At 48.9% G+C, this 26,430-nt stretch overlaps 1 protein-coding gene across 4 annotated transcripts in view; it reads left to right on the top strand.

Annotated features, from left to right (window-relative positions):
* The window catches only part of CNTNAP5 (contactin associated protein family member 5), a 597,575-nt gene that overhangs the window by 374,204 nt on the left and 196,941 nt on the right, over nucleotides 1-26,430 (top strand). For all 4 annotated transcript variants that reach the window (XM_073241652.1, XM_073241653.1, XM_073241654.1 and 1 more), the window contains one exon: nucleotides 4,982-5,088. In XM_073241652.1, the coding sequence (XP_073097753.1) occupies nucleotides 4,982-5,088 (107 nt within the window). The remainder of the gene's footprint in view (nucleotides 1-4,981; nucleotides 5,089-26,430) is intronic.

The following is a 26,430-nucleotide window of genomic DNA, read 5'->3' as shown; positions in this document are numbered from 1 at the left end:
TCTAAGTTGCATCATTCAAAAGCATTCTGTTTCTCCTGAGTCTGGAGCTAATTGTCTCTCTAAGTGTTTAAGGGGCAGAGCTGGTAAGGCCCAACAATAAGAACCCCTTAAGAAGGTGCCGTTCGAGCAGAGACAGGAGGAGCCGATGAAGAGAGGGTCGTGTGGACATCTGGGGAAAAGCATTCTGAGCAGAGGGAACCTCAGAGCAAAGTCTCTGACCAAGGAGCGTTCCTGGTGTGCTTCAGGGACCACGAGGTGGGTGGTGTGGCTGGGGCAGAGGGAGAAGACAGAGGGGAGGGAGGGGTGAGGTCAGAGATTGACTGGGGTGCAGGTCAGCAGGAGGTGGCAGTTCATTTTAAGGAGATTGCTTTTAGCCTGAAGAAACAGAAAGCCAGAGGGTTTCACTATGATCTGCCTTATGTGTCAAGAGGACCCCTTTTGCTCGTGAGCTGGGAATCGACCAAAGGGATCAAGGGTAGATGGAACCTGGGAGACCAGTTAGCTGATACTTGCAGTGTTAAGTCAGAGAAGCCGGCAGCTCCGACGAGGTAGCCGTACCGGTCATGAGAAGTGGTCAGGGGCTGGACAGATCCAATGGCAGAGCGCCTCACATGCAGAGGTGGGCTGTGGGGGGCCAGGGGAGCCTCCGTCGCAGGGTCTGGACAGCAGGGCACACACAGCGGCTGTCATCTGGGAGTGAGGGGTGTGGGTGGAGAGGTGGGGCGGGGCGAGGTACGAGAGCAGCAGTTCAGGTTTGGACGTGCAAAGCTTGAACTGTCGGTTAGACATCGAGTGGAGCTGGGCAGCAGGCAGCTGGGTCATGAGTGTGCAATTAGGGGAGAAGAGGGAGCTGGAGCAGAAGCCTGGGGTCGCCGGCATGAAAGGTCATGAGATTTGCTATGGCTGTTGCTCAGCAGTCTGGTTTTTGTTTGGGAAAGCCAGAAATTCCTATGTCCTCTAAGAAAACTGTTATAAGCAAATGGACAGACTGCATCTTCCAAAACTACCTTGACCCCCTGCTCTCCTAACCCCTTTCCTGGTTCCCACCCACGGCAGCTGAATGCTGGGGCTTGACCTCAGCTGCAGCTGACCCAGGGAAGTCAGCACTCCCGTGCTTCTCAGGGGGAGCCCCAGGGGTCCCATGTTCTTCCCGGCGCCAGTGGACAGAACGTGTGTGGTGCAGAAAACGTGCCATGATGCTCGAAACTGGGCTCGGGCTTCAATCCTGAGAAACGTCTGCCTCTAGTCTTCCGAGTGGCTCCATCCCCAACGTCCTGGGAACTCCTGACCCTTCTCTGGGGCAGCTTCCTGGCTGCCTCTCCTCCGGGGCATCAGCCCTTAAAGGGAAACGTCCTCACACGTTCTTGTGCACAGCCCAGCGTACCACAGGCCGAGAGGCTAGAGCCGTGCCCCTGTGCAGGCTGGATGCAGACCAGTGGGGGCCGGGCCACTCTGCATGCCTGCCCCCCGTCATCTCACACCTGGGCTGTCCACAGCCCCACCTGCACATGACCTTCCTCTTCGGGAAGGAGTTTTGGTTTGGTAGAAAATTACAAATCCTCATACCAATCTCACCTTTGACGTTCCTCCAACGCTGCATTTTCCTCCGCCCGTCCCTCATCTCCCTCCGGCCCACGCACGCTCTGACCCATGCAGAGGCGGATGCTCCGGCTGTCTGTCCCTCCCGAAGTCTTTGTGGACGCACGTCCCTGCGCATCAGCCTTACCTGGGCTCCTGAAGGGTATGAGGAAGGTCTTCTTTGTTGGACATCACACACCAAAGAAGGTGTATCCGTCTAGGTCCGGTTCCATATGAAATATTAGGATTTTAGAAGACAGACAGGTGTTTGGAGTGATTGTGTCCCACCAATTTGAATTAAAGGGCTCACACTTAAGACTGGCTTTCCACACCCTCAGGGGGCCCCCTGCTCTTCCTTCTGGCTTCATGTCTTAAATGCTCAGTTTATGCCAAGATGAGTCAAAAGGAAAACACCAGTTAAAATGAACTGATGAAAGGATGTGTGGACATCACGCTCCTGCAGCCACCCCTTCTAAGTAAGAAAATCGAGGTGCGACTTTTCAGTGTCCGTTTTCCAGATGCGTGTGTCTGACCTCAGTATGTGCGGGATCAACATGAGCCCGGCCAGGAGGCAGCCCTCTAAGCATCTGCTCACAGTTCCCCTCAGTCCAGGAATAGTAGGCTTTTCCTTAACAAGTGCTATCTTCCCCTCTCAAAAATACATCATTTTTTTTGTGAGGAACCATGAACAACTGGCACTACAATACTGTATTAACACTACAATATAAGGTCCATGGGAGGCTTATTAAGATGTGCTCGAAGTGCCCCATTATTTTATAATTTTCCCCAAGATCCCTCCCCCTACATGCCCAACTGAATGTGACAATCTTGAGTTTTGAAAATATTTTAAAATGTAGATTATACAGAAAAATGTGTTTCCATTTACTTTTGCATTTATAGAAAGCTATTTTACAAAATATTAAGAATCTGTTAGCTGAGCGTAACGGGATCCCAGCTGGAGTTAGCCTGCACGAGTGGAGGTTTCCCTAGGAGTTTGGGGAGAGAGCACAGAACCTAACATAGACGGACACGGCCAGCCCCGCAAAGGTCCGTGTATAGCCTAGGCGTGGGGACAGCAGGGCGCAGCCGCAGGAACGTGCCAGGACCCCCAGCCCCCCATGCTGCTGTGTGCTGTGCCCCAGGCCTTCGTTCCCTTTCCTGCAGACAAGCTTTCTTCTCATGGCTGAAAACGGCCACGGAGAACCTGTGAGTTTTCTATTTGACAGCTTCAGCCACAAAAAAGGGGCTGAACTGAACTTTCTTGGTTCCAAAACCAAAAAAACTTTAGGATAAGTACCTACTGACCTGGTTTTGCTCAGCTTTCGAGTTCTGAAGCAATCGACTTCTTGCTGGGGGAGTGGGGGAGGGCAACAGTAATAATACCATTTATGCAGATCATGAAGTGTTGGGGGTAAGGGGGGCTGGGTGGGGTTACAGTGAATTCATACAAGCACTGGACAGTTGCAGGGGGGAAAAGTGGGGAGAAAAGTGAACTGCAGGAGAAGCAGGGAGATGCTGGGATGTGAAAAGGAAAAGAAAAAGCCGTGGGGCAGGTGGGTGTGCACAGGCGAGCTCCCCCGCCCTCCACCTGAGCACCCCATGGGCCCTGGGCTTGCTGGGATGCTGTAGATGAGTGCCTGATGCTTCAGGTTTATGCACAAGGTCAGTGGGATCAGGGACTTAGTGGGGTTCATTGGAGTGACAAGCCTGTGTCTCCCTTTCCTCCAAGAGCAGGAGCTGGGAGTCAAGGAAAAGAGTAAAATTTGGAGTAGGGAAGGGACCGCTTTTTGTGGCTGATTGATTGTTTTTTGTGACCACGTTCCACAGGAAAAGTACCTGGGCCCCTTGTTTACCTCTGTTCTTTATTCTTTTTTGGGTACCCTGTAGGCAGCCAAACATAAGCCCTGTCAGCACGATTGTACGTTTGCTGTGCTGAGCAGAAAATTTCTACCGATACGTCGGAACATATGCAGGAATATTAGTTTCCGGGCTCTGAAACGATTGTGGCTGGAGGGCTGCTTACCGACATAGGACAGTGAGGCTAAACCATCTTATTTCTGCTGGCCTCACATTCTCAACAGCCCCGCGATGAACACTTGTGTGGTATTACATCACTTGTGTTCCTTCAGTGCTTACACCCTCTTCCCTTTTAAATTCATGACATATTTTTTCCTGTAAAGATAGTTTTCAAGAATTCCAGTATTCATTGCTTTTACTCTTAAGTATATTCGTCAGGAATGTCCAGCACGTGCCAGGTTATCTCTCAGTAGACATAGTGCCTGCAGTGTGGAGATTTTAAATTGTGGATGTACGAGGTGCACAGATTTACCCAAAGCCACCGTGTACTAAATGGCTGAGAGGGGAATCTGAAGTCAGGTATGTGTGACCCTAAAGTCCAAGATCTCTGTCCAAAAGAAATGGACATTGCATTCATTCCCATTAACCCAAGTGATGCTTAACATTAGTCCTTTCTATCATTTCTGCAATAAGAAGTGTGTGTTTGACTTTGTGGCCACGCCTCTTATCTTGAGTTTTCCCTTAATCCAGTCCCAGTCTGTTGTAATCCTTCCTGCTGGCCATTTGTAGGAGGTATGTGATGGCTCATTAATTTTATGTTCTTCATCTTTCCTAAGAAATGTTCTAATGTTGGACACTTACACTGATTCATCATGGCACATTATGAACAATAATTAGCATACATAGTTTTCATGTTGTGAAATGTCTCCATGAGGCACAGCCATGTAAGTGTGGTCGCTGGGCAGCACTGTGTGTCTGCTTCAGTGAAATTGTACTGTGTGTGGTGAAAATATTTTTCAAAATACTCATACTGTTTCATCATAAGCAGTAAAGGCCTTGTGGTAAGGCTGGTGTTGGCAGTTTTAGAAATGACAGAATCTTCTTGCATGCTAAATAATCAGTTACCATCACTTGAAATTTCATGTGTAGTTTAAAATAGATTCCTGGCTCTCACCCAAAAGAGAAGCACAAGGTCAGTGACCCCAATTATCTGCCCCTTTCTCTGTTCCTTTAAAAATGTAAAACCCTTCCAAACTGTAAAATTACTATTTTGTACATCCTGTTCTGTGGTAAATGAAAAACCTTGCAGATTATGACCACATCAAATTAACTTGAATTCAATGAGAATTTGCCCTGATGTTGGAATGATTAACTTAACTGCCTACATCATCTCAGCCTTTCAGTGCCAAGAAGTGCCAAGTAGACCCAGATCTTAGGGTAAAACCATCATATTATGTTAGTGTCCATGGAGTCCAGCGTGGGTGTAGGAGCAGAGCAGACCCAGGGGCACAGCCCCCGCTCACACTTGGATGTGAGGCGATTTGTTTTCTGGGGTGCATTTCCACAGGTTGGCTGATTTTGTAGCTCTCGCCTTCTCGCCCACTAGGTGTCTGCCGAACTCCTGCGAACACGGAGGCCGCTGCTCCCAGTCGTGGACCACCTTCCTTTGCGACTGCAGCGGCACGGGCTACACGGGGGCCACCTGCCACAACTGTGAGTAGGTCGTGGTCCACCCACAGGGTGCGGGGCAGGGCCAGGGGCACCAGTGTGAGCTGGGGACGTGCCCCGGGGGCAAGTGCCGCTTGTTCATCCCACATCAGTGTGAGCTGGGGACGTGTCCAGGGATGGTGCCGCTTGTGCATCCTGGGAAGGGTACTAGAGGCCAAGCGTTGGCAGGCATGAAGGGTGCATGGAAACAAGCCATGACCTCATGGAGGCTGTGGACCCCCAGGAAGACAAACAGGAAGTGGTGTAAGTGGAGGTACAGACAACCTGTGCTCTGGGCACCCATAGGGGGCTGCCAAGTCAGCCACAGTGTCTCGGTGTGCGAGCTGGGTGTTATGAGCACCCTAGTGTCTTGGGGCCTGTGGCTGCCGTTGTGTCATGACCGAGTTACGTTGGCAAGGGGCCCTCATCCACCTGCCCGCGCTTGCAGAGGCTCCGTCATTTGCAGTATTGCTGTGGCAGAAAGCAGGAAGCACAGGGAGGCATTTGGTAGATTTTGAAATCTCCACCTGGAGTGGCAAAGGTTACCTCTTAAAACCACATGGGCTCTCCAAGACCCTCAGCACGGGGGAGCGTGCTCTGAACCCGCGGAGGGGGCGTATGTGCAGTGAGCGCCGTGGCCACGTGTCGGTGTTGGAGATGCCTCCAGGGGGAGGCCTGATCTGAGCTTGGGGCAGGAACGCGACAGGAGAGAAAAAGAACACGCAGAAGCTGAGAAGCTGAGTGTGCGGGGAGTCGCTGGACCTGGGGCGCCCTGACCAGCAGACGTGCGGTGGGAGGGGCAGTGGTGCTGGAGCAGTCAGGGAAGGGGTGAAGCTGAGTGGGTCTCGTGGGCCCCAAGGCCGTGATGCCATAGTGTCGCTGGGGTCACCCAACAAAAACACATGACAGCCTGGAGAAGGTTTGCCATTTAGAGAATTTTAAGTCACACTATGTGAAATGAACTTTAACTTAGAAAGACATAATCTGAAAGCTCTGGCTATAGTTGTAGGAGATTCCACAGAACCTGTGAAATCTGAAATTGACTTAGAAGGTGGAGAAATAGGAGGACCTTCCCAGAGAATGGGGGAGCCGGGCCCAGGTGGGCGCTGCTCGGAGAGGTGTGGGGTCCCCCCCAGGGCAGGTCTCTCCGGCTCCCCTGGACCCCTGCGTGTGGGGTGGCCCTTGGCAAGGGCGGTGGCCGATGCCAGCTGGGCTGGGACCAGGCCCTGACCCAGGATGGCGATGCCAGAGCTCCCTTCTCCGAGGGCCTGGGAGCCCCTGCGCGGCCCCCCTGCTGCTCTGGGGTGTCGCAGCCCTGATGGAGGCCACACAGGGAGAGAGTCAGGGAGCCCCTCGGTCATCCTGGGGGCGTGTTTGTGTTAGCCACCTGTGTAATAAAAAGAAATGCTGATTGGTGATGAAATACCCGCTTTAAAATTTCTATTTTGAAATTTGGAAGTGAAGGCAGCACTGATCTGAAAGAGATTTGGTTTGAACTTTCCCTGCTTCTTGTACTTGAGTAAGTACAGGTATCTGTAAGTACTGAGTCTGGCGCCAGAAATGCCGCCCCCAGATACCCAGGGCTAGCACACACCTGCACGGAAGCCCTGCAGGGCGTATACGGGGCTGTCCGGATCGTGATGTCAGGGCTCCTAAGATGCTCAGCGGCCCCTGGGATGAGCACGAGTCCAGCAGTGAGACAAGAGGACCCTGAAGAAGAGCTAAGCCCGAGCTGCCTGGATACCGGCCCGCTCACAGGGTGGCGTCCTGTGATTCTTAAAGCTGGCTCTTCACTTTCTCCCAAAAACAACAGTATTTTGAGTAGTTCACCCCAATGGACGCTCTTCTCGGTTGCTTTTCTCCATGCATCAGGCTAAAAATAGACTTCCAGCCTTAAAAACCTGTGAGTTGAAAACTGATAGAGGAAAGGTGCTGATTTTTAAGGAACACGTCAAGGCTGATGAGCAGGAGACTCTACACACCAAGTCTCAAAAATATACATTGTTTTTTAACACCTTCTCATTCCCCTTTCTGTGACATTGCTCAGTACCTCTGCTTGGGCACCAACACTGTCAGCCTCCTCTGCCCTCCTGGGGACCCAGGACAAAGCAGAGGTGGGCGCCTGTGCAGTGTGAGAATCCGTCCCCCTCCAAACAGCCCCTCTCTCCGTCCTGACTGAGTGAGGAGCCTCGCGTTGAGTCTGATTGTAAACTGAGTGACTCAAGCCGAGGGTCAACGCCTTTGAAACACCTGTGCCCCAGCCACGGGCATCCGAGATGAGAGCTGCCGAATCAGAACGTGCCACAGGCGGTGCCCTCAGGGCAGAGCAAGTTCCCAGTCCTGCTCTTGTGGAAAGGGCGGCGTCCGTGGTTTTCTTGAGCAGTCACCTACCGTCGGGACAGTAAATCCAAGGTCTTCAGATTTATAAGACATGTTTAATAATACTAAAAACTGATCATTTCTTGAGTATTAATCTTTTGTGTTTTCAAGCTCCTTTTCTTTTTTTTTTTCATTATTGGTGCTTTCTAGTAAGTGTGAAATAACGGCTGGCATAGGACAGATGGGATTAACTACTGTCATCCTGTGTGAACGAGAGCGGGGACAGTGAGGGGAGAGTGCGGAGGGCTCTCAGAAACGGCAAAATGGGAAGCTCTGGTCTTCAGACACAGCAGGCGTGCTTAAAGGAGATATGGCGCCATTCCATTTCAGTTTTCTTTCCTTCTTACCTGATGACACGAGAACTTGAGTGCACATGTTATATTATTTTTCAAATGCGCTTTGTCAAAACCCCCTGTTTGAGGAGGAGGTGGGAGGGGATGCTGACCCCTGCCTGGTCTGTGGCGTCTGCCCTGAGGACGGGAGGGTGTGAGCCTATCGCTTACCCACCAAAGGCCATTGAACGCATCATGTCATGTCTGTAAGTTGTTGGCCATAGGAATTTTCTCCTCTAAGCTGGATTCTATTAACCAGGAGAACAACTGAAGGTAAAACAATGTTTGCGTTCCAGACCAAGACCTGGCAGCCAGGGCCGGAGCCTTCAGACCACCAGAGGTGGTTCTTGTGGTCCCTGGCTTTAGGCAATGTGAGGGTGTGGAAGGTTGTGTAATCTGAAGTCAAACTTGTAAGTACTCAGGGCATATCTTGGTATTGGTATATGGTCAGTCCAAGTTAAGATTTAAAGGCAGACGTTTAGACTATGGGAGCTTAATGCATAGATCAGGCTGCAATGCAATGATAAAGTGAGGTGGGTGTCGGCTCCGTCTTATGGATGAGCGCCTTGCAGCCCAGAAAGGTCGCTTACCTACCTCAAGGTCATGCAGCCGGGAAATGATGAAGCTGTGACTTGAACAGAGGAATCTGCCTACAGATTCCAGACACTTAATCCTGGCATCTGATTTCCTTTCACAAACAAGTGAGACATTTGCAAACCTCTGTTTATGGACTCGGGTGGGAACTGGTGGCGTCCGTCAGGTGGCCTGAGACACACTGGGGCATTGTAAACGGCAGTTCTAGAAGCCTGAGAGATGAGCATGCTTTGAATTCTAGAATAATAATGAAATCCTCACGGAAGGTGGCAGGATGAATAGCACTTGAAAGACAGCTAAAATTAAAATAAATGTAAGCAGGGGTAAGCAAGGCTACTGAAAACAGAGATTGGCAAGCGTCAGGACTCAGCGACACCAGCCTCTGTGCTGTGCTGTGGGGTGATCCATGGGTTTGCCGGGCTCAAGAAAGGAAAAACAAGTCTATTCTTTCCTTCCTGAAGCTCACAAGGTATTCCTATAAAGCTCTTTTCCCTGGGGGAAATCTGAGCTCACATCCCATCACAACCAAAGCTATTGCAATATCTATAAATCTTCTTTAATAATTACATAATAAATAGGCTCTTCAATTGGTTTTTTTTTTTTTTTTTTTTTTTTTTGCTTTAAAGCATTTCAATCTTTTTTTTCCTTTTTGGGGGGGAAGGGGCCCACTGTTGTTTTCAAGTGTTTATTATTGTAACTAGTACAGTGAGCATTTTCATGCTTAAATAATTTTTAACCTACTGTTTTATTGTTTTCTCGAACTAACCTTAGAGATGGCATTGAGTCAAAGATTATGAATAATTTTAAGGCTCTTGATTCATACTTACAATTTGTTTTCCCAAAGTTTTGGTATAGTTTATACTCTGATCACTATTTTCTGAGATCTTGTTTTAGTTTCTCTGCCAGAATCATGTAGTATGATTTTGAAAAACTGTTTGACATGTTTTTCATTAAAGTATCATTGATATACTTTAATAATCTTATGAAGGTTTCACGTGAACAACATTGTGGTTTCAACAGTCACCCATATTATCAAGTCCCCTTCCCCCCCAGTGCAATCACTGTCCACCAGCGTAGTAAGATGCTAGAGTCATTACTTGTGTTTGACCTGTATTTTTACTAAAACTTTTCTTACTGAAGTGGAATTTACTATTGACCCTCATGGAGAGTTCCAGATGAAGAAAAGGTTTTCTTTACATGACTTTTGCAATAGGAATAAGACTGTGTCTCCAGAATCTTCCTTTCTCACTCAACAAGTACCTTTTGAAAGCCCACCTTGTGTCAGGAACTGCATTTTATGATGGTTTCACAGTGAATGGGCACAGTGAGGGATACAGGTGCTCACTCACCGTAGTCTGAATGTCTATTGAGTAAGGCTGTCCTTGATCTCTTTGATATCCAGGTCTGATGACACCCTCACAGTGTCACCACTTCCCAGCCTTTGCTGATGCTTTTTGCAGCGTGGTCTCTCTGACATCCTAAGTATGCCTTTGAGCTCACTTTTCAGCAAGAGGCTGTCAGCTCTCTTCTCTCCCAAGCCTGATATAATGCTTCTCCCATGGGCGGTCAGTAGCCAGGTATTGACTGGGAGCCTATCAAGTTGTCTGGCTGTCACACTCCCCAGCTGTCATCACTGCTGTCTAAACAGTGGGTGCGATGGTCCTCTGCCTGCGTGGCCTTTCATGGGCAGAATGTTAAGTTGGACAGGGCGGGGGATTCTGGTAGTGAGAGGTTTATTTGAAAGCATTGCTCCTATGTCACAATCCAGGTTAACTCATATTCTAGTGCCTTTCTCTGGGTTTCCTATCAGGATCTAAAGAAAATCCAGTCATGAGTTGTTGAATCTGTACCCTTCTTCATTTTATGGCAATAATCACATATCTTGTGTCATCATTATTTGTTTTTACGTTAATTCCCTGCTGAAACTATAGATTCCCTTAGAGGGGGAAGTGAGATTATTTGTATTTATACCAACCACATCCAAAGACTTGGTGACATGAGGGCATGCCGTGTAACTGGCGAGACAGACACTCAAGCTGAAAAGATAATTCCAGGTGTCATTAGCTGGGGACTCCATAAGGACAGGAAGGTGTCGAATCTTCTCTGTCTCCAGCCCTTTGTCTAATCCCGGACATGTCATAGATACCTGCTGTATACACGAATACATAAAGGACACATGTGCACACATCAGTGCCACCTCACTGAGGAGGGGACACTCACTTTCTGGGGGAGGTGAGAACGTTTTTACAATGCATGACCTTTGAGCAGAGACTGGCTGGGTGAGACCAGGAGCGTCGAGCAGGAAGAATGAGCAATGCTGGCAAATGCAGAGGAAAATGACGGGCTGCCCAGCGGGGACTGTGAGCCGACTAGCGTAGGTCGGGGTGACGGAGGGAATGGAGAGGCGGGACACGCAGGCAGGGAGAAGATGGGTGACGGCTGGAGAAGCACACCTCTCCCTGGAGCATCTCGGGATGAGCCACACTTGGTTTTATTTTAGTGCTGAGAGTTGACTTAGTAACATTTATTTTGTTGCTGTTTGCTTTTTGTTATTTTTTATTTGGAAATACAACCCTATTGGTACGGTAAAGTATTTAGTAAAGTTGGAAGATGTAGGTGCAAAGAGAGGTACTGGGTTCTACTTGCAGTTGTGCAGAGAGCCAGTGATGAGAGCAAAGCTTGGAGGAAGGTGCCTGCTTTGAAAGGCGTGTCTCAGATCGGATCGAACAGAATCAACAGACTGAATGCAGCAGGGAGAAAGATGGCTTTTAGCTTTTTACTTGGGAGCCATCATAAATGAAGAATGCAGTGACTGAGTCCACAGATCTGACTGGGTCTGACAGCCTCGTGTCTACCCCAGGCCCTACCGCCTACAAGACACATCTTTTTGTGGCCAAAATGCTCACAGCTGCAGAGCTGGTGGAAGTGGGATTCGAACTCAGTTCTAGATGCTTGAAAGCGCTTCCTCTACACGTTACAATACCTCTAAGCTGCAGAAAGAACACTCGTAAATATTTTATAGAACATGGCAGGATTTAAAAACAAAACTGACACATAGACTTCTTATCAGAGAGGAGGAAGGATGAAGGTGGTATATTCACTTCGGATTGATTTTTTTTCCTTTTGAACACATCTCAGTGATTTGAGAGTTTCCCACAGTCATTTCCTCCACGTTAATTTGTTCTATTTGCTCCTCCTTTCTCCCCACCCCTCTTCCCCTCGTTAATGGAGGCTACAGTAAAGCCAGCTTCAAATACTTCTGTTGAATTGACAATGTGCAAGAAATGTAATCACAAGTGTTGGCTCTATTCCAAACCCTTCAAAGCAACAAAAGATCCCAAAAATAAAAGAAGATAATTAGCTGGAGATAATTTAATTGTTGACATTGCCTTCTTTTGGTGCACCACTGATATTTACTTTGAATCCTGAGCAGGAACAATGAGCATTTGTTTTGAATGTATTTCTATCCATGGAAGGCCAGTCACCCTGGAGATGTAAGGCTCTGGCACCAAGAGACAGCAGTAACCTGGCCTGGATACACATGCACGGCACTGTGTATATGAGGACACATGTCCCAGGCAGATCTAGGTTATATTTACAGCTTTCTCCTAACTTTTTGCAGCCTCGGGTTTTTGATCGCTAAAATAAAATCACTTAAACAGTAATTATGTGGATTTGAGGTAAGGGATGAAAAACGTTTAGCAAAATATCCAAATTTTGGCATTTCTGTGTTAAATGGTCTCTGTTATGCATTTAAAATTATGTGTATACAAGTTATGGTGTATTTTTCATGTAAGACGCATGCAATAATTTAGCTTCCTTTGCTACCAAGTCACATGGCCGTCAGAACACTTCTTACAATGCAGATCATCGACTTGATATGAGGCTCTGACATACACGTGCTCTCATTTGTGGGAAGACCCAGCGGTGCGGTGTCACTTAGAGAAACCCAGCCGGGGGCTTACAGGCCCGAGTCCGGTCCACCTCCACAGCAAGTGACCTTAGGCAAATCACAAACTTCTCAGAACTCGTCTTCCTCAGGGGCACGATGTGGACTGTACACAGGTTATACATGATCACTGAGATTATTTTGATTTGCTCCAGTGCTATGACTCAAAATGAGCATGCTGACTCCCTGCAGTGTATTGTAACATCCCACACAAAGTGCCTGTCATCACACTGTCCCGTTGCTATTTCCCATCCTAGCCATTTTCTGATGTTCTAGCTCGGAATAATAATTTGCATAGATCACGCAGCCCAGTTCTTGACTATGGTTCAGAAAACACTAAGCACCCTCTCACACTGTTACATCAGATAACCTTTAAAAGCAAAACAAGTGAAAACATGAGGGGTGAAGGGGGTATGCGCTTAAAGCTCTTGCATCTTGTCCTTGAAGCCCCGGGTGCCCTGGCACCACAGAGCTTTGCACTTGGAATGGATCAGCTCGAAGAATGGCAGGAATGACGACACAATAGAAGAGCAAGAGTGTGATTGCCCTATACAGTTTATCAATTTTGTTTTAAATAACAGAGAAGAAACTTGACTGTTTAAATCGTCATGAAACAAAGGAATTCGCAGCATGTTCACTTTGAATCGTGCACAAAGACTCTGCCTGCGTAAATCAGAGACATAATTCAGAAAATATTTCTTCATCTATTAAAATTCTGTGGCACAATAACACTGTGACCTATGGCAAGTTATTTCACCAATTTGTGCCTCCCTGGCACCATAAAGGAAGGGAAAATAATAGAATCTGTCCCTTATTGCTACGGGGATAAATCCATGAGTCAGTGGGCATGAAATGCCTTTGACAAGCATGATTCTAACCCTTCCCTTTAGATTCCTTCTCATTTTTTATGCCATTTCGTTCCCGCTGCAACCTCGGTGAGGGACACGGCCAGTGTGCAGAGGAAGGACCCGAGGCCCAGAGCCGTGCGGGCCGAGAGCCCGGGGACGTTCAGTTTCAAGACCTGGGTACGGCTGAAATCTGGGTTTTCTTGTTGTCTCTGGCCTGATCAGTGTCAGTGTCCTGCAAAGGGTCCTTCGTCTGGATGGCGCTCTGGGCAAGTCAGGCGGCTGTCCGTGGAATTCTCGGGTTATCTTAAAGCTTAGTTCTTGTTGCCTGTTTTCTAAAAGAAACTCCAGGCGTGTCCTGCTCAGCTACAGAGTTTTCAGCAGCTCCCGTCACCTGCACCATGCAGGCCTGCTTCTCAGCTCGGTGTCACATGGACCCGGCGTCCGTCACAGCAGTGTCTGCTGTGGCCCCACATGCCTGTTACAGCTCCACCGACTTGTCATTCCTTGAGCACACCCAGTGCCTGTTACCGCCCCATTCTTCTGGCCATGAGTGTCCCTCTGCAGCCCTGCCCCAACCCTCTGCTCAGGCAGCCCCCTCGCACACATGGGGCTGTGGTGACTGGTCTTCCCATCTTTCTTTGGCATCAGTTTGACTTTGCACACGTGTGTCCCCACTGCCCTCCCAGCTCTGGGCACCACGCATGCAAAGCAGGAGCTGGGGGAGCAGAGCTCCAGTTTGCAACTCACGACACTCCTTGAAGTGTGCTTGTCTTCCCCGAGAGGAGGTTGAGACCACAGGCCGCGGGGCCCCCACAGCACACTGAGGCCTTCTCTCCCCTCATCTGAGAAGAAACTTCTCGTTTCTGATTTGACTAAAGAACTGAGACTTGTGCATTGAACTCGAGCTTCTTTCTTAACGAGCTGCACCCCGGGGCCCCCAGGAGCCCTTACACTGGCCCATAAATCATCTCTCAGTTGGCATAGCTGTGCCCCATTTTAAGAATAAGATACTTGTGCAAGTAGGGCTTTCCAATAAGCAAATGTCTGTGGAGACATGAAAAGGAAATAAACCTGTCCCCCGTCACAGCAGGACGTGCCCCGGGGTTATTAGTCTGTTAACAGAGCAGCTGTTGCAGTCAGGCTTTGGCAGCGCAGACCCCCTGCCGGCGGCGGGCGGGGTGGCGATGGCCTCTGGAGTGCACCCTGGCTTGGTCCCCCGAGCCGCTGCCAGGACTGAGAGGGTGTGAGCAGGTCCATCTGCTGGCAAATGGTTCTGTCGCTGCCTGCTGTCCAGTGGGTGCCCACAGGCAGTATGATTCACATTGCGCGGAGCTCACAGGCCAGCAGAGGAAGGACCTGTGCTCCTTCGCTCCTTCCTAAAGGGAGTCTTCAGTCCAGTGACACCACGAGGGGATTCTCAACGTAAGAAGAAAATGACTGTTGTTTGATTGTTTTGCTTTTACGGAGGTGGAGCATGGAAAGAGAGCCGTTTCTGGGAATTGGACCGCGCAGGTCTCAGCGCCAGGCTCCAGCAGTCAGGGACCGTGGGGCCCGGCGATGACTGCTTAGTGCCTCTGGGCCTTGGTTTTCCATCCCTACATACAGGAAGGACACTGTGTGTCTTAGGGTTTCTGATGATGAAATGACATTTCACTCAGAGCCTCAGGTGTAGTGTTGATACAGGAGGTGTTATTTATTACTCTGTTTCATCAACACCTCTACACATTTACCTCTGCCAGCCTCCGTGGATAACTCAGATTAGTAACAGAGGCTGGTTTGTGTTTGGAAGAGGCATTTTAGTACAAATATGTCGTTTGCGTTCTTCCACAAGCTGATGCGCGAGAAGTGGACTGATTAATACCTCCTGTTATTATTGTACCTCTTTGGTGGTGGCGAGAGATTTGTTTCTCTGAGAAGCTGAAATCTCCCTCCTTCTGGCTTTTCTCTACCTAGTCTTTGTTGTGTCCTCAGTGAGCCGACCATGGGCAGCCTGCCTGCCACGGAAGCCCTCCTTACAGAGTTTTGAGAAACCCCCCAAAAACAGGAGTCCTGCATGCTGGCACCGCAGCTGCCTAGAACAAAGTACAATGCTGGTGGGCTTCAGGGTTCTTGCAATGACTGGATTCAGAAAGTACTTCGCTAATAATAATCAGGGTGAGAAATTGCTTTTACTTGCATTAATTAATATATAGTTGGTTTATCATCATCATGTTATAATAATTACAACTTATCCTCAAGTCAGTGAACATGGATTATTCCACACTTTACTTTGGGTGCTGTTATGTTAGGATTTAATTCAGATGTTAATTTTCACTCAGCACCAATTCTTGTAAACCTCTCTTTTCCGATCACTTTTCCACACATCCTTATGTTTATGTCAGGCATGTATAAATAAGCATCTACTCTGCGTCCAACAGCAAACAGTATGGGTGATAGCCAAGCAATTCAAGATTTTATTCCTGTTTGTGAGGACTTTAAAATTAATAAGAATGTCAGGGGGTAGAATCTGTGTCATACACTAAGAAAATAATGCAGGACCATACATGGTCAAAAAATAAATTGCATATAGGTAGAGATGAAAATACAGGCACCGAGCATGTAGGATGAGAAGGGCAGCACGGGTGGGAAATGCCAAGGGACTCTGGATTCGTGCTGGACCACGTAGGTGAATGATCTGACAGCACGGGAGTGGTGGAGGGTCAGGAAGGCAGGGAAACATCAACTTGGTTGGAGTCGGGCGCTAGGAGGCCGACTTGTATAGACGGGTTCTTACCGAGGGAGAGGGGTAATAATGATAAACCAAGTTGGCGTCAGGCAGGCAGAGTCCAGGCGGAGAACAACCAAGAGAAGGCATATACAGTGAGAGATTCTTGCCAAGCATTGGCGTATGTGACTGCGGGAGCTGGCCGGGCGGCAGGCAGGCACGAAGGACAGGGCAGGCCGACATGGAGGGCACGAACTGCGGCGCCGCCCACAGGGACAGCTTCTCCTTCTGGGAAGCCTCAGCTCTGCTCGTGCGGCCTTCCAGCTGATTGAAGCAGGCCGACCAGACTGTCACTAAGGGCCAACTGATTATGGACTTCACTCACATCTACAAAGTACTTTCGCGACAGTACCCAGATTAGGGTTCGACTGCATAACTGGGGGCTCTAGTGTCACCACGCTGACTCACGACATCTACGATTACAGTCTTCCCGGCCCCAAGGTTCATCTCCTTCAGCCACATTTAGTGATACGTCTGCCCAATGCATCAAAGTCCTGCTTGACGCCACACAGATCCCCTGGGCTCCCTAATCTGGTCCAGGTCTGGGCAGCGCCTTGATGATGGCGGTCCCAACGCTGTCCCAATGGCCTGGTGCAGCTAAGATGCTGAGCACGAGGTGCCCTGTGCCATCAGAACCCAGCTCTGTTTCTTTCCTGTCCTTGCCTTACATTTTGTTTAACTGCCTTTGGCTGTAATCTTGGTCTAGATTCAGAGATTTCTTTCTCATTCTTAGTTAACAGACAGTCTTATGACTCCTTTATATGACAAAACATTCACCCAATGCAAGAATCATAAGGTCCAGAGTAAGAGAGGCCCCAGTGCTTCCATCCTCACCAAAGGTGGGACTTCAGAAGGCTAGTGTCAAGCGAAGACAGTGGCAGGTGCCTGGGGTGACTCCCCTCCCTCAGCACGATGCCCTGGACGTTTGCCCGGGTTGTCTCTCTCTTTGCTCCAGAGTGCTTGCCACATGTAACATTACCTCTGGGGGTGAGGGGAGCCCCTTCCTCTGGCCGCTTACTACTAATGCAGTTCCCAACAGGCACCCTTGCTGGCCCTGCCAGGCTCACCTGGTGTTATCAGAGGTAGTTTCTTTCCATTCAGCTGGGTGGGTGTGTCAGGGGAGGATGATGCCACCTGGGCCGCCTTCTGAGCTGAATCAGGGGACATGGGCTATCGTCTTGGACCAGGAGGCCGTGGAGAAGCATTGCTTCTGTGTGAGGCCATCAGGGCCGGGGCCCTAAACCATGCCTCCTCAGTGTTCCCACATTTCAGAGTCCTCCCTGGCCACTTCTCATGCCATTTTCTAAGGTGACAGTTGTGATTGACAGGAAAGATCAGGGAGAGACGAGTCTAAGCCACCTGTGTGAATGAGGAGGAGCTCCATCGATTTCAAGAGTGATTTTGAATATGTACAAACAATGCTTGAACTTTTTATTTAAGTTTTGAATAGGTAATATGTTCACAGGGATTACAAATCAATCCATATAGAGATACTCCATGAAACCCTGGTTTCCATCCACGTCTTCTCTCTGCCTAGGCCTGTCCTGAGGCTGGCACTGGCAGGATGTGTCTTCTACCCAAATTCCCTTGCAGGAATACAAGCAAATATGAATGCACGTTATGCAGCACTCTGCTTTTCTCAGGTAGCTCATCATTTCACATCTGCACAGTGTCATCATTCTTTTTCAATTGCCCGGACTCACTGTAGAGTTGAGCCATAACTCATTTCTTAAGGCCCAAAGTGACAGGTTTGTTAGGATTTTTTTCTAATCCCACACAAATAAAACCACAATGAATAAACTTGAACATAGGCCATTTCACACACTTGCAAGTGTATCTGCAGGTTAAATTCCCAGAAGAGGGGTTGCTGGCCCCAAGGATTTGTGTGATTTCTCTGCATAGTGCTGAGTTGACTTCCACCGCAAGGCCCAGCTTCATGCCCACTAGCCCTGAGGGTGCCAGCTTCCCCACAGGTACTGACACAGGGTTGTCAGAGGCCTGGGTTTTTGCCATCGGGACCATGATTTCCTGAGGAGGTAGAAGTGACACCTTCTCAGGCCTGGTGGGGTTTACAAATGAGAGGTGTGCCCTCCTCACAACCTTCAGTGTGCCTGGTAGTTTCAATCACTTAATCACTAATGATGCTATAAAGGGCACAGTACATACCTGTACCTCTATCAGGATCTGTGGATCCATAACTGTCTACATCTATTATCTGTGTCTGCCTATACCTCTATCTATATGCTGTATATATAGGTATGTTTGCATATATACACATATGCATATGTACCTACATCCATACACACACATATATATGCTCCTTCATATTATATATGCAGTTTATATGTTCTATATACATACTTATAACTATACATGTATTTATATAGTTTTTGCATTTAAGAAGTTTATAGGGCAAAAGTATGACATGAACGGATTTATAAAGCAGCACGATTCCATGTGAAATAAGGGGAATATGTAAGATTCAGAAATCAGAATATGAGTGTTCCAAGGTGGGGCATCTTACAGCGCCAGGGTAATGAGTCCCCAGGGGCCGCAGGAGCTCGTGCAGGTGGGGAGGGCGCAGGGAAGGGGCGTCGTGTGTGCAGAACACGTCTGGCTCCGCAGGACTCACTGAGGATCCTGGAGTGGCTGTGGGGAGGAGGGGGCAGCACCCGAGCTGCTCTGGGGGCCAGTGAGGGGGCCGGACAGACCCCGCAGGGCGGCAGTGGGTCACCAGACTGAACGTCACTTCCAGTTTGGGGCAGGAATAACCTCTTTCACACTTTCCAGTTCTTCCACACTCTTCTCCGAACATGGGTCTTTTTATTTCTCTATTAGCAGCAATCACTCCAGGTTTCCTAATTGTAAGTTAAAATCATGTTAAGGTGGGAATAAAAGTAAAAGAGGGGAAAAAAAAGAAGGTTGAAATAATGTCTTTGTGAGTCTTCTCTGGCCGCCTCATTCTTCCTACTTAAAAAACTCCCATCTTCTAATTAGAAGATACAGAATAAAAGTGCACAGACTCCCTTATGTGATTCCTCTAGAAATCAAAACTCTTTCATTTTCAATTTTCTAGCTTGGCAACATAAAACAGTCTCATTAAGGACGCCGTGGAATATCAGCAAAGGTCAGGCAGAGCGCAGGTGGCCATGACTGAGAAGAAGCGCTTGAGGTCCGTCCAGAAAGTGGGTGACTGCAGGCTTCGTTTTGCGGGGCTGAGACAGGATGGGAAGGGGACGCTCACCGGTGGTGATCAGTCCGGAGACATTGCCTCAGACCGGAAGGCCCAGCAGGCTCCAGGGGGAACACATGCCCCGAAATGTAAGGAAGGGAGGTGTGAGTGGCCTCAGCGCCCACGGGAAGGCGCCCTGACACACGTGCCCATAAAGGGGCTCCGAGGAGAAAGACCATCTCCGAGGTGGCAGAGACCCTTGCCCCCAAAGGTGACCGTCCAACTCTGGAAACCTGTTTCCAGAAGCCCAAGCACCTTCTGCAGCCAGGCCCTCTTTACAGGCACAGGGGCAGGGGCCTAGAGTAGGTTTCTAAGTTACTGATTAAAGCAGATGGTGAAATCTCTTGGCCTTACATCTTCCCAAATGAGTCTTGAAAGACTGATACGCCGGATCTGGGAAGACTGTCGGTTGGGTCGCTGTGTAAATCTGGTGCCGTTTTCCAGTGTCACAGACGCTTCCTGCCCCAGGTCAGCTTGTTCTCGGGTCTGACGCCTGAGTGGCTGACTGGTCTGCAGGCTTGCGGGCTCGTGGCTCGGGAGTCAGGTGCAAGCAGCCCCGCGGGCTCGCTGGGACATTCTCCTGGGGCGCCTGCCTCCTCTGGAAACCAGCATTTGACTCTAGCTGTGGGAAGCTTTCCCCAACGAGCCATCCATCATAGCAGCTTCATAAGGGGCTTTCTGTCCAGGGGTGCAACCAGGACAAAAGGACAAAGGAAGACACACCCAGCCTGGGGTGCACCTTAAGCCGGGACATGTGTGCCTTGATGAGACAGGAAACAGATTCAGGGCATGGGAGCTCAGGAGCCACAGCAGCCTTGCTGGGAAGTTGTTGAGACCACTTAAAACCAAACGATGTTTCTCCCCGGCCCCTCTTCTCCTGGGTCCCCAAGGGATGCCCTGCCCCACATCTGCCCCTCACTGTCAGACCAGGAATGGCATCTTCTTTCTCTAGACACATGCAGAATTCCCACTTGGGGTTATGCGCCTGCTCAGAGGTTGTTCACACAGAGGGCCACGGCCCGTGTGGGTGGAAGCTCAAGGCACTGATTCCTGCTGGGCCACTGCCCCCGCTGCCCAGGGAAGGTCGGGCCTCCTTCCAGGACTGCCTCAGACCGCACTCGGGGACCAGGAGGAACTCTCCCAGGGCATTTGCATTCCACTGAGAGCTGCTCTCCACTTCCTGCCTTCCCTTGCCTTCCCTCTGGCCAAGGTCAACACTGATCAGGCCTCCTCCCACCCACTGATCTGCAGACCAAGCCCGCCAGGTAAGGAGTATTATATTCCACAGAAGAGGAAGTCGCAGTGCAGCGACAAGCGGGCAGCCTCTCTGTCTGTGCCTGGCCCTAGAGAACTCTCCGCTTTGCGGTTTCCTACAAGCCTGCTGTGCTCAGCACTCTACCTAAGAGGGGGGTCAAAGGCAGGAGGTCGTGGACGCCACGCAAAGGCCAAGTCTAATCCCGCCAAGGGCCGGCTTACGGCTCTGCTCGGTGACTCTGGAAATACCGACTGCTGAGCCGAGCCCTGTCCGTGCTGACTTGGGCCAGAGGGAAGGGTCAGGAGCCCCAAAACACGCATAATTGTTCGGCTCCCATTCAGGAATTTTGTTCCTAAATCATTTTTAGAATCAATAAATAATTCGCTAAAAGAACAGTTCTTTAAAAAGTGTACACATGTTTCCAAGTTACAAAAATCATATTTTTATTAATTTCTTGACATGATTTTATAGTATCTTTATTTCATTGTATCTTTTAGCTACCTTCTCTTATTGCCTACATACATATACATATATATATAAAACAGAGAATAAAATAATTCACTTTTTCCCTTTAATGTAGTTGTTCAGAAAAGTAGTTTTCTCATCTTTGCATTTTGTTATTGGTAAAGCCACATACCCTTTCAAAATATCTATCACTTATTCACTTTAATGTAAAATATGTGACAACAGAATTGAAAATTTTTAAATATCCCATTTTCTTATCTGATTACCTAATAAACAAAATTTGATATAATGGATGCTAAATAGTAACATTTTTAAGGCATGTCTACTACTAAGTATCTCTACTTTTAGGAATATCTTCAGATATTTAAAGGCAAGCATTTAAACTTGTTTCCCCCATCACCAAGTATTTTAATAGTAAAATACACACAATTTAAAATTTACCATCTTGGCCATTTTTAAGTGGTATTAAACGCATTCACGGCATGCCACAGTCCCCACCATCCCTCTCCAGAACTCTTTCATCTTGCAAAACTGAAATTAAACACGTTGAATAATTACTCCCATCCGCCGCCCCTTTTATGCCATGTAAACTTTTGTGAATGGGGTTGAAATTGGGGAACTCCTTGGCATGTTTCACGAGTGAGATCTGAGGGTCTGAGTTCCCCGCAGACCAGCTTCTCCCCCTGTGCCCTTCAGCCCGACCTCTCCAGGACGCACACCTTCGGGTGCCAGGTGATGCAGACGGCTTTCCTGTGGAGACGTGACCTCCGTCCCCCATCATTTGGTTACGGTGATCCATGACTTTGTTCAGGGGCAGCACGGGTGTCCACAGGGCTGCTCCTAAGTCAGTGGCTGGCGATACCTGCAGTGCCAGTGGCTGCAACCCATGTGGTGCCCTGCTGCCTGCCAAATGAATATGTTTGCACAGTGTGCCTGCCCCTTAACTGGGTCTGAGAGGCTTCTGGGGCTTCTCCAATGCCACCTGACACCAGAAGTGTGACAGTAGGAAGGGCCAGGGAAAGACAATGGTGCTCAACCTTTGCAGTTAAACATTTTATTTTAACTGATTGCAGTGAAATATCTCACTTTTGCCAAATTTGTGGCTTTGCAATGTTTTCAGTTTGGTTCGGCTGGACTATATTCCCCAGAATTTTCTTCCCTATAGATTTATCCGTAAGGCAGACCGCACAGAAATCCTCACAGGCTGACAGGCGGGCAGGAAGCAGCGGCTTCTGCAGGCCGCTCACTGCTGCCGTTGGGGAGGGACCACACCTGCTCCGTCTGCCTCTGCGGCTGCTTCTGTACCTCCGCCCTGGGCCGGGTGTGTGTTTAGCTCCATGGTGATGGGCGGCTGCTGCAGGCTACTCATGATGAAAGGCAGACGCAAGCAAGCAATCCCTGCCTTTCGGCCTGGGCTGGGCTCTGCGCACCCTTAGGACTCCCCCACCTCGCATGCATCATCCCTTCCCCACTGGAGACTTCAGGCTCCAGCCTCCGACCCAGACAACAGCCTCACAGACGGCTGTTTCGTCAGCTGCCATGAGCCCCGTAACTGGTCCCTCCAACAGATCCATAAGTATCTTCCAGTGGCCTTCTTCTCTAATTGAACCCCGATGGACGCACAGTGTGTACACAAATGCATAACCACCAAAACAAGATGCTAAGACACCACTTCCAGCTTTGCAAGGGGGCCCTGAAGCACCGGCTCCTTTAGCTTCACAGTGAATTCACCTCTGGCCCAGAGTGGCTCGGCGGCCGCTTCGGTGTCTGTGTCATTTCGTCCGAGCAGTGTTCTGTGACTGATGACGATAAGGGTGTGTAAGCATACTGGAGAATTCCTACACGAATTTATTTGAATTTAATCTGGCTAGAAATGGGCTTCCCGTGTTACCAGGACAGATATGAGATATCCTGAGTAACAAAATTAAATATCCTCTCAGTAGGAGTAGCTCCGGGCATTTTTGTCCAGCTCTTTGTGTCAAATAACACGTGGACTGCACCTACAAAAAGACATAAATTTTTCATCTTAAAGTGTCTTTCTCACTGCTTAAAAAAATAGTCATTCATCAGTTCATACAGCAAGATGTGCAAATGCAAACTATTAATTTATTTTACCAGTGTGGCCTTTACACAAAGGATTCTGGACTTGTTAACAATAATGATGAAATATAGACAGATAAATATTGTGTAAGTATTTCCAAGGATGCCTGCAAGGAACTTTCACTAGGATTGCTGTTATTACTCTGTCTATTTGAGACCAGTTTTAGAAACTTACAACCACAGTGTAATTATTTTATGAGTTGTGTCTGTCTGCAGCATTTAGAGGAGAGAGCAAGGAATTTAGAGTCGGGAGGCGGTGTCGGATTCCAGGCCCACCTCCCACCGGCCTGGACGGCTTTGAGCAGGGAGCCTGCATGGAAGGAACTCTGGCGTCGTCCTTAAGTAGGAATACTTGTTACCAGGCTGGGCACTCAGAGATCCCCAGGAATGGGGCTGAAGGCCAAGGAGCAAGGGAAAGGTGGGCCAGCTAGACAGTGGGCAGCCCCCAAGCCCCGGAGGCTTAGGAGACGAAGGCTCCCTGAGGGCCCTCCCCGCTCTGCCCGTGACTGGTCAGGGCAGCCACCTATGGCCCCTTTCTGCTTCTACTTTGCAGTCCACCCCCTTCCAGGTGTTTGGGAGCCTCGTTCAGCTGGAAGAGGGGAGAACGTGAGAACCGCTCACAGAAGCTTCTGAAGGTCCCTCTTGGAAGTGGCACAGATGCCCCAGCCCCGCTTCTGCTGGAGCACCGCTCAGCTGCCCCCAGTCACCCACGTGTGCCAGGCCATCCTGCCTCCGTTCTTATGGTGTGCCCTCAGCTCCGCCAGGGAGGCTCGCTGGGTTGCTTGTCCACCTGGGACATGTGTACCCCCCTTTTCAGGCTGAGCTCAAGCACTGTCACACTAACGCCTTTGGTGGGCCTGGCTATTCTTTTTGTCAGACTTACACTAGATTTTGTACATTTCCTCATCACAAACTATGTCATAATACGTCATAAATGGTGACATGTCCATCCCTTCCTGACTCTGTTGGAGGACAGAAGTTGCTCTTCCATCTCATTGTCCCCAACAGTCAGTGTGGTTATTACACAGCTCTCAGCAATTGCAGAGCAGAAGGGGCATGTGGTCCACACCAGCAGTGGTGCCAGATGATGCGCACTGACCAGAGATGCTCCCCCTGCCCTTACACGTGGATGTTGGCTGCCGTGGGATGCACCCTGCCAGTAGTGGTGGGTGCACGTGGGGGAGACAGACGTTCCTGTGCAGCAGGGGGAAGGGCAGGAACAGGCGCTGACAAGTTCTGAGCACGCACGTGTTTGCTTGGAAATTCATTTCCAACCTGAAGTTTGATAAGATGGAAACTTAGAGCAGTAATAAGGCTAGTTTATGCAACTCATAAGCAGCAAAGCTAGGATTTTGCCTCAACACTCCTTGCTTAAAAGCTTCTCTTTTTCATCAGGCCCTGTGAGCTCTCTCCTCTGGGGTAAATTGCCATTGGTTGTGAAGTCAAGGTGTACTCCCGTGAAACACCAGATAAACATGAAGTGTAACTTGACCTACTCTCCTCCACCTGACTTAAAATTTGAGAGCAGGGCAGACCTCTCCATCCTTGTATCGCTACCACTCACTGTCCACCTAGCAGGTGGCTGGGGTGCAGTGTACATCTGAGGAAGCCCCTGAAGGGCCATGTGAATGCGCTCAGTCCTCTTTGTGTGTTTGTTTTAGAAGACTTACAAATGGTAACAATTGCATAGCTTTGGTTTATTGAATCCCTACTGTGGGCGAAGCACTATGACAGCCAGTTTCTATTGTTTACCTCATCCAAACCTCATAAAAATCTTTCAAGGAAAATAAAACTGAGGAGATTAAGCATCTTGTGAAGTCTTCGTACATCAGTAGCGGTGTTTGAGTTCAGAGCCATCAGCTTCCAGAGCCTTTCTAGAAAAACCAAGTGCTAAAATGAAAAAAAGAAAAAAATCAAGTCAGAGTAGGATCTCTAATGAGTGAGTTTATAATGGCTCCTGATTTACACAGAAACCTGGGGAGTATTACTCACCAAAGAAGTACAATATCATGAGGGGAGATAACAGAAGGGGGAGGAGAATACATAGAGGCTTGGAGCTCTGGGCAAAAGTTGAAATTGTTTCTACTATAGGTGAGTCAATACTTACTGGGAACTTGAGTTTTCAGCAAATGGCACAGAATAAAAAAACAAAAACAACAAAAAACTTGTGTTGTCTATCACTGTTTAATAAGTGTGGTTTTTAAGTTTCTTTTCGGAACAAGGCTTCTTAAGCTTTAACTTGCAAAAGAATCACTTGAAGATCTTGTTAAAATGCAGTTCTTACAACCCAAAACCCAGGGATACTGATTCAGGATGGCATCCATGAACTTGCACGGCTACTACGCTCAGAGCGGCGCTGGGCGCTGCTGGGTGCGGAGCAGCTCAGACCCTTGTTCCAGAAGCCATGCGCCCTCGGAGGGTCACGCAGCGCGGGCCTCGAGGTGCCACTGCTGTGCGTCCATGCGCACGAAGAGCTAGACGTGTGGCTCACAGGAGGGTTTCCATCGAGCAGGCTTACGTGGATCTATTTGAAATATAACACATTATTAGGGATAATTACTGTGTGTTTTACAGATGAGTGGATCGCAGATGGTCAGGATGGTGTCATATGTGACAGGCATGTGGGATACATATACTTCATATTTAGCAACTGTTGATTCTATTTATCTTTATTTTCATGAAATATGCTGTGTTTCTAAGGACATGGCAAATTGATGTGGTCCTGGGTGGGTGTGAAGTGGAAGGCAGACACACTCTTTTGCTGGGAACCCACCAGAGGTCATCTAGCGGGTACATTGCTTTGTTCAGACACTGTGGGTCACGTGTAACCAAAACCAGGGCTCTGGTGCCGGGTGTCCTAGGAACCTAGGACCCTGCTGAGACCTAACCCCCTGCCTCCTGACCTCTTTTTCCAGGTTCATTGGCGTGTATTTTTACATCATAAATTCACCTACTTAAAGGGTACAGGTGGTGGTTTTGGTATATCGGCGTAACTATGCAGCCATCATCAATACCTAGTTACAGAACGTTTCAGCTCCCCCAAGGGAAACCCCTGCCCTGAGCAGTCATTCCCGGTCCTGCAGGCCTGCCTCCCAACCCCTCCCTGGGGCCCCTGGCATCCACTAACACTCATGCTGACTCGTCTTCTTTGGACATTTCCTAGAAGTGCATTGTGCAGTATATGATCTGCTGTGACTGGCTTCTTTCCCTTAGCCCAGTGTTTTCAAGGTTCACAGCCCCTCTGCATTGCAACGCGCATCCCACTTCACTCCTCAACCTTGCCTGATTTGACTGTATGCCACACCTCGCCTGTTTCCCCAGTCAGGCCGTTGGGCATGAGGGTTGTTGCCATGTTTTGTCTGGTACAGTAATGCTCCATGAACATCCTGCACAGGGTTTTGGGGATGTATGTTTCCATTACTTCAGAGTG

The sequence above is a fragment of the Manis javanica genome, chromosome 7 (genome assembly GCF_040802235.1).
Source record: "Manis javanica isolate MJ-LG chromosome 7, MJ_LKY, whole genome shotgun sequence".
In the NCBI taxonomy this organism is placed as follows: Eukaryota; Metazoa; Chordata; class Mammalia; order Pholidota; family Manidae; genus Manis; species Manis javanica.
The sequence above is the reverse complement of the archived record's forward strand: the minus strand, read 5'-3'. Positions and strand labels throughout refer to the sequence as shown.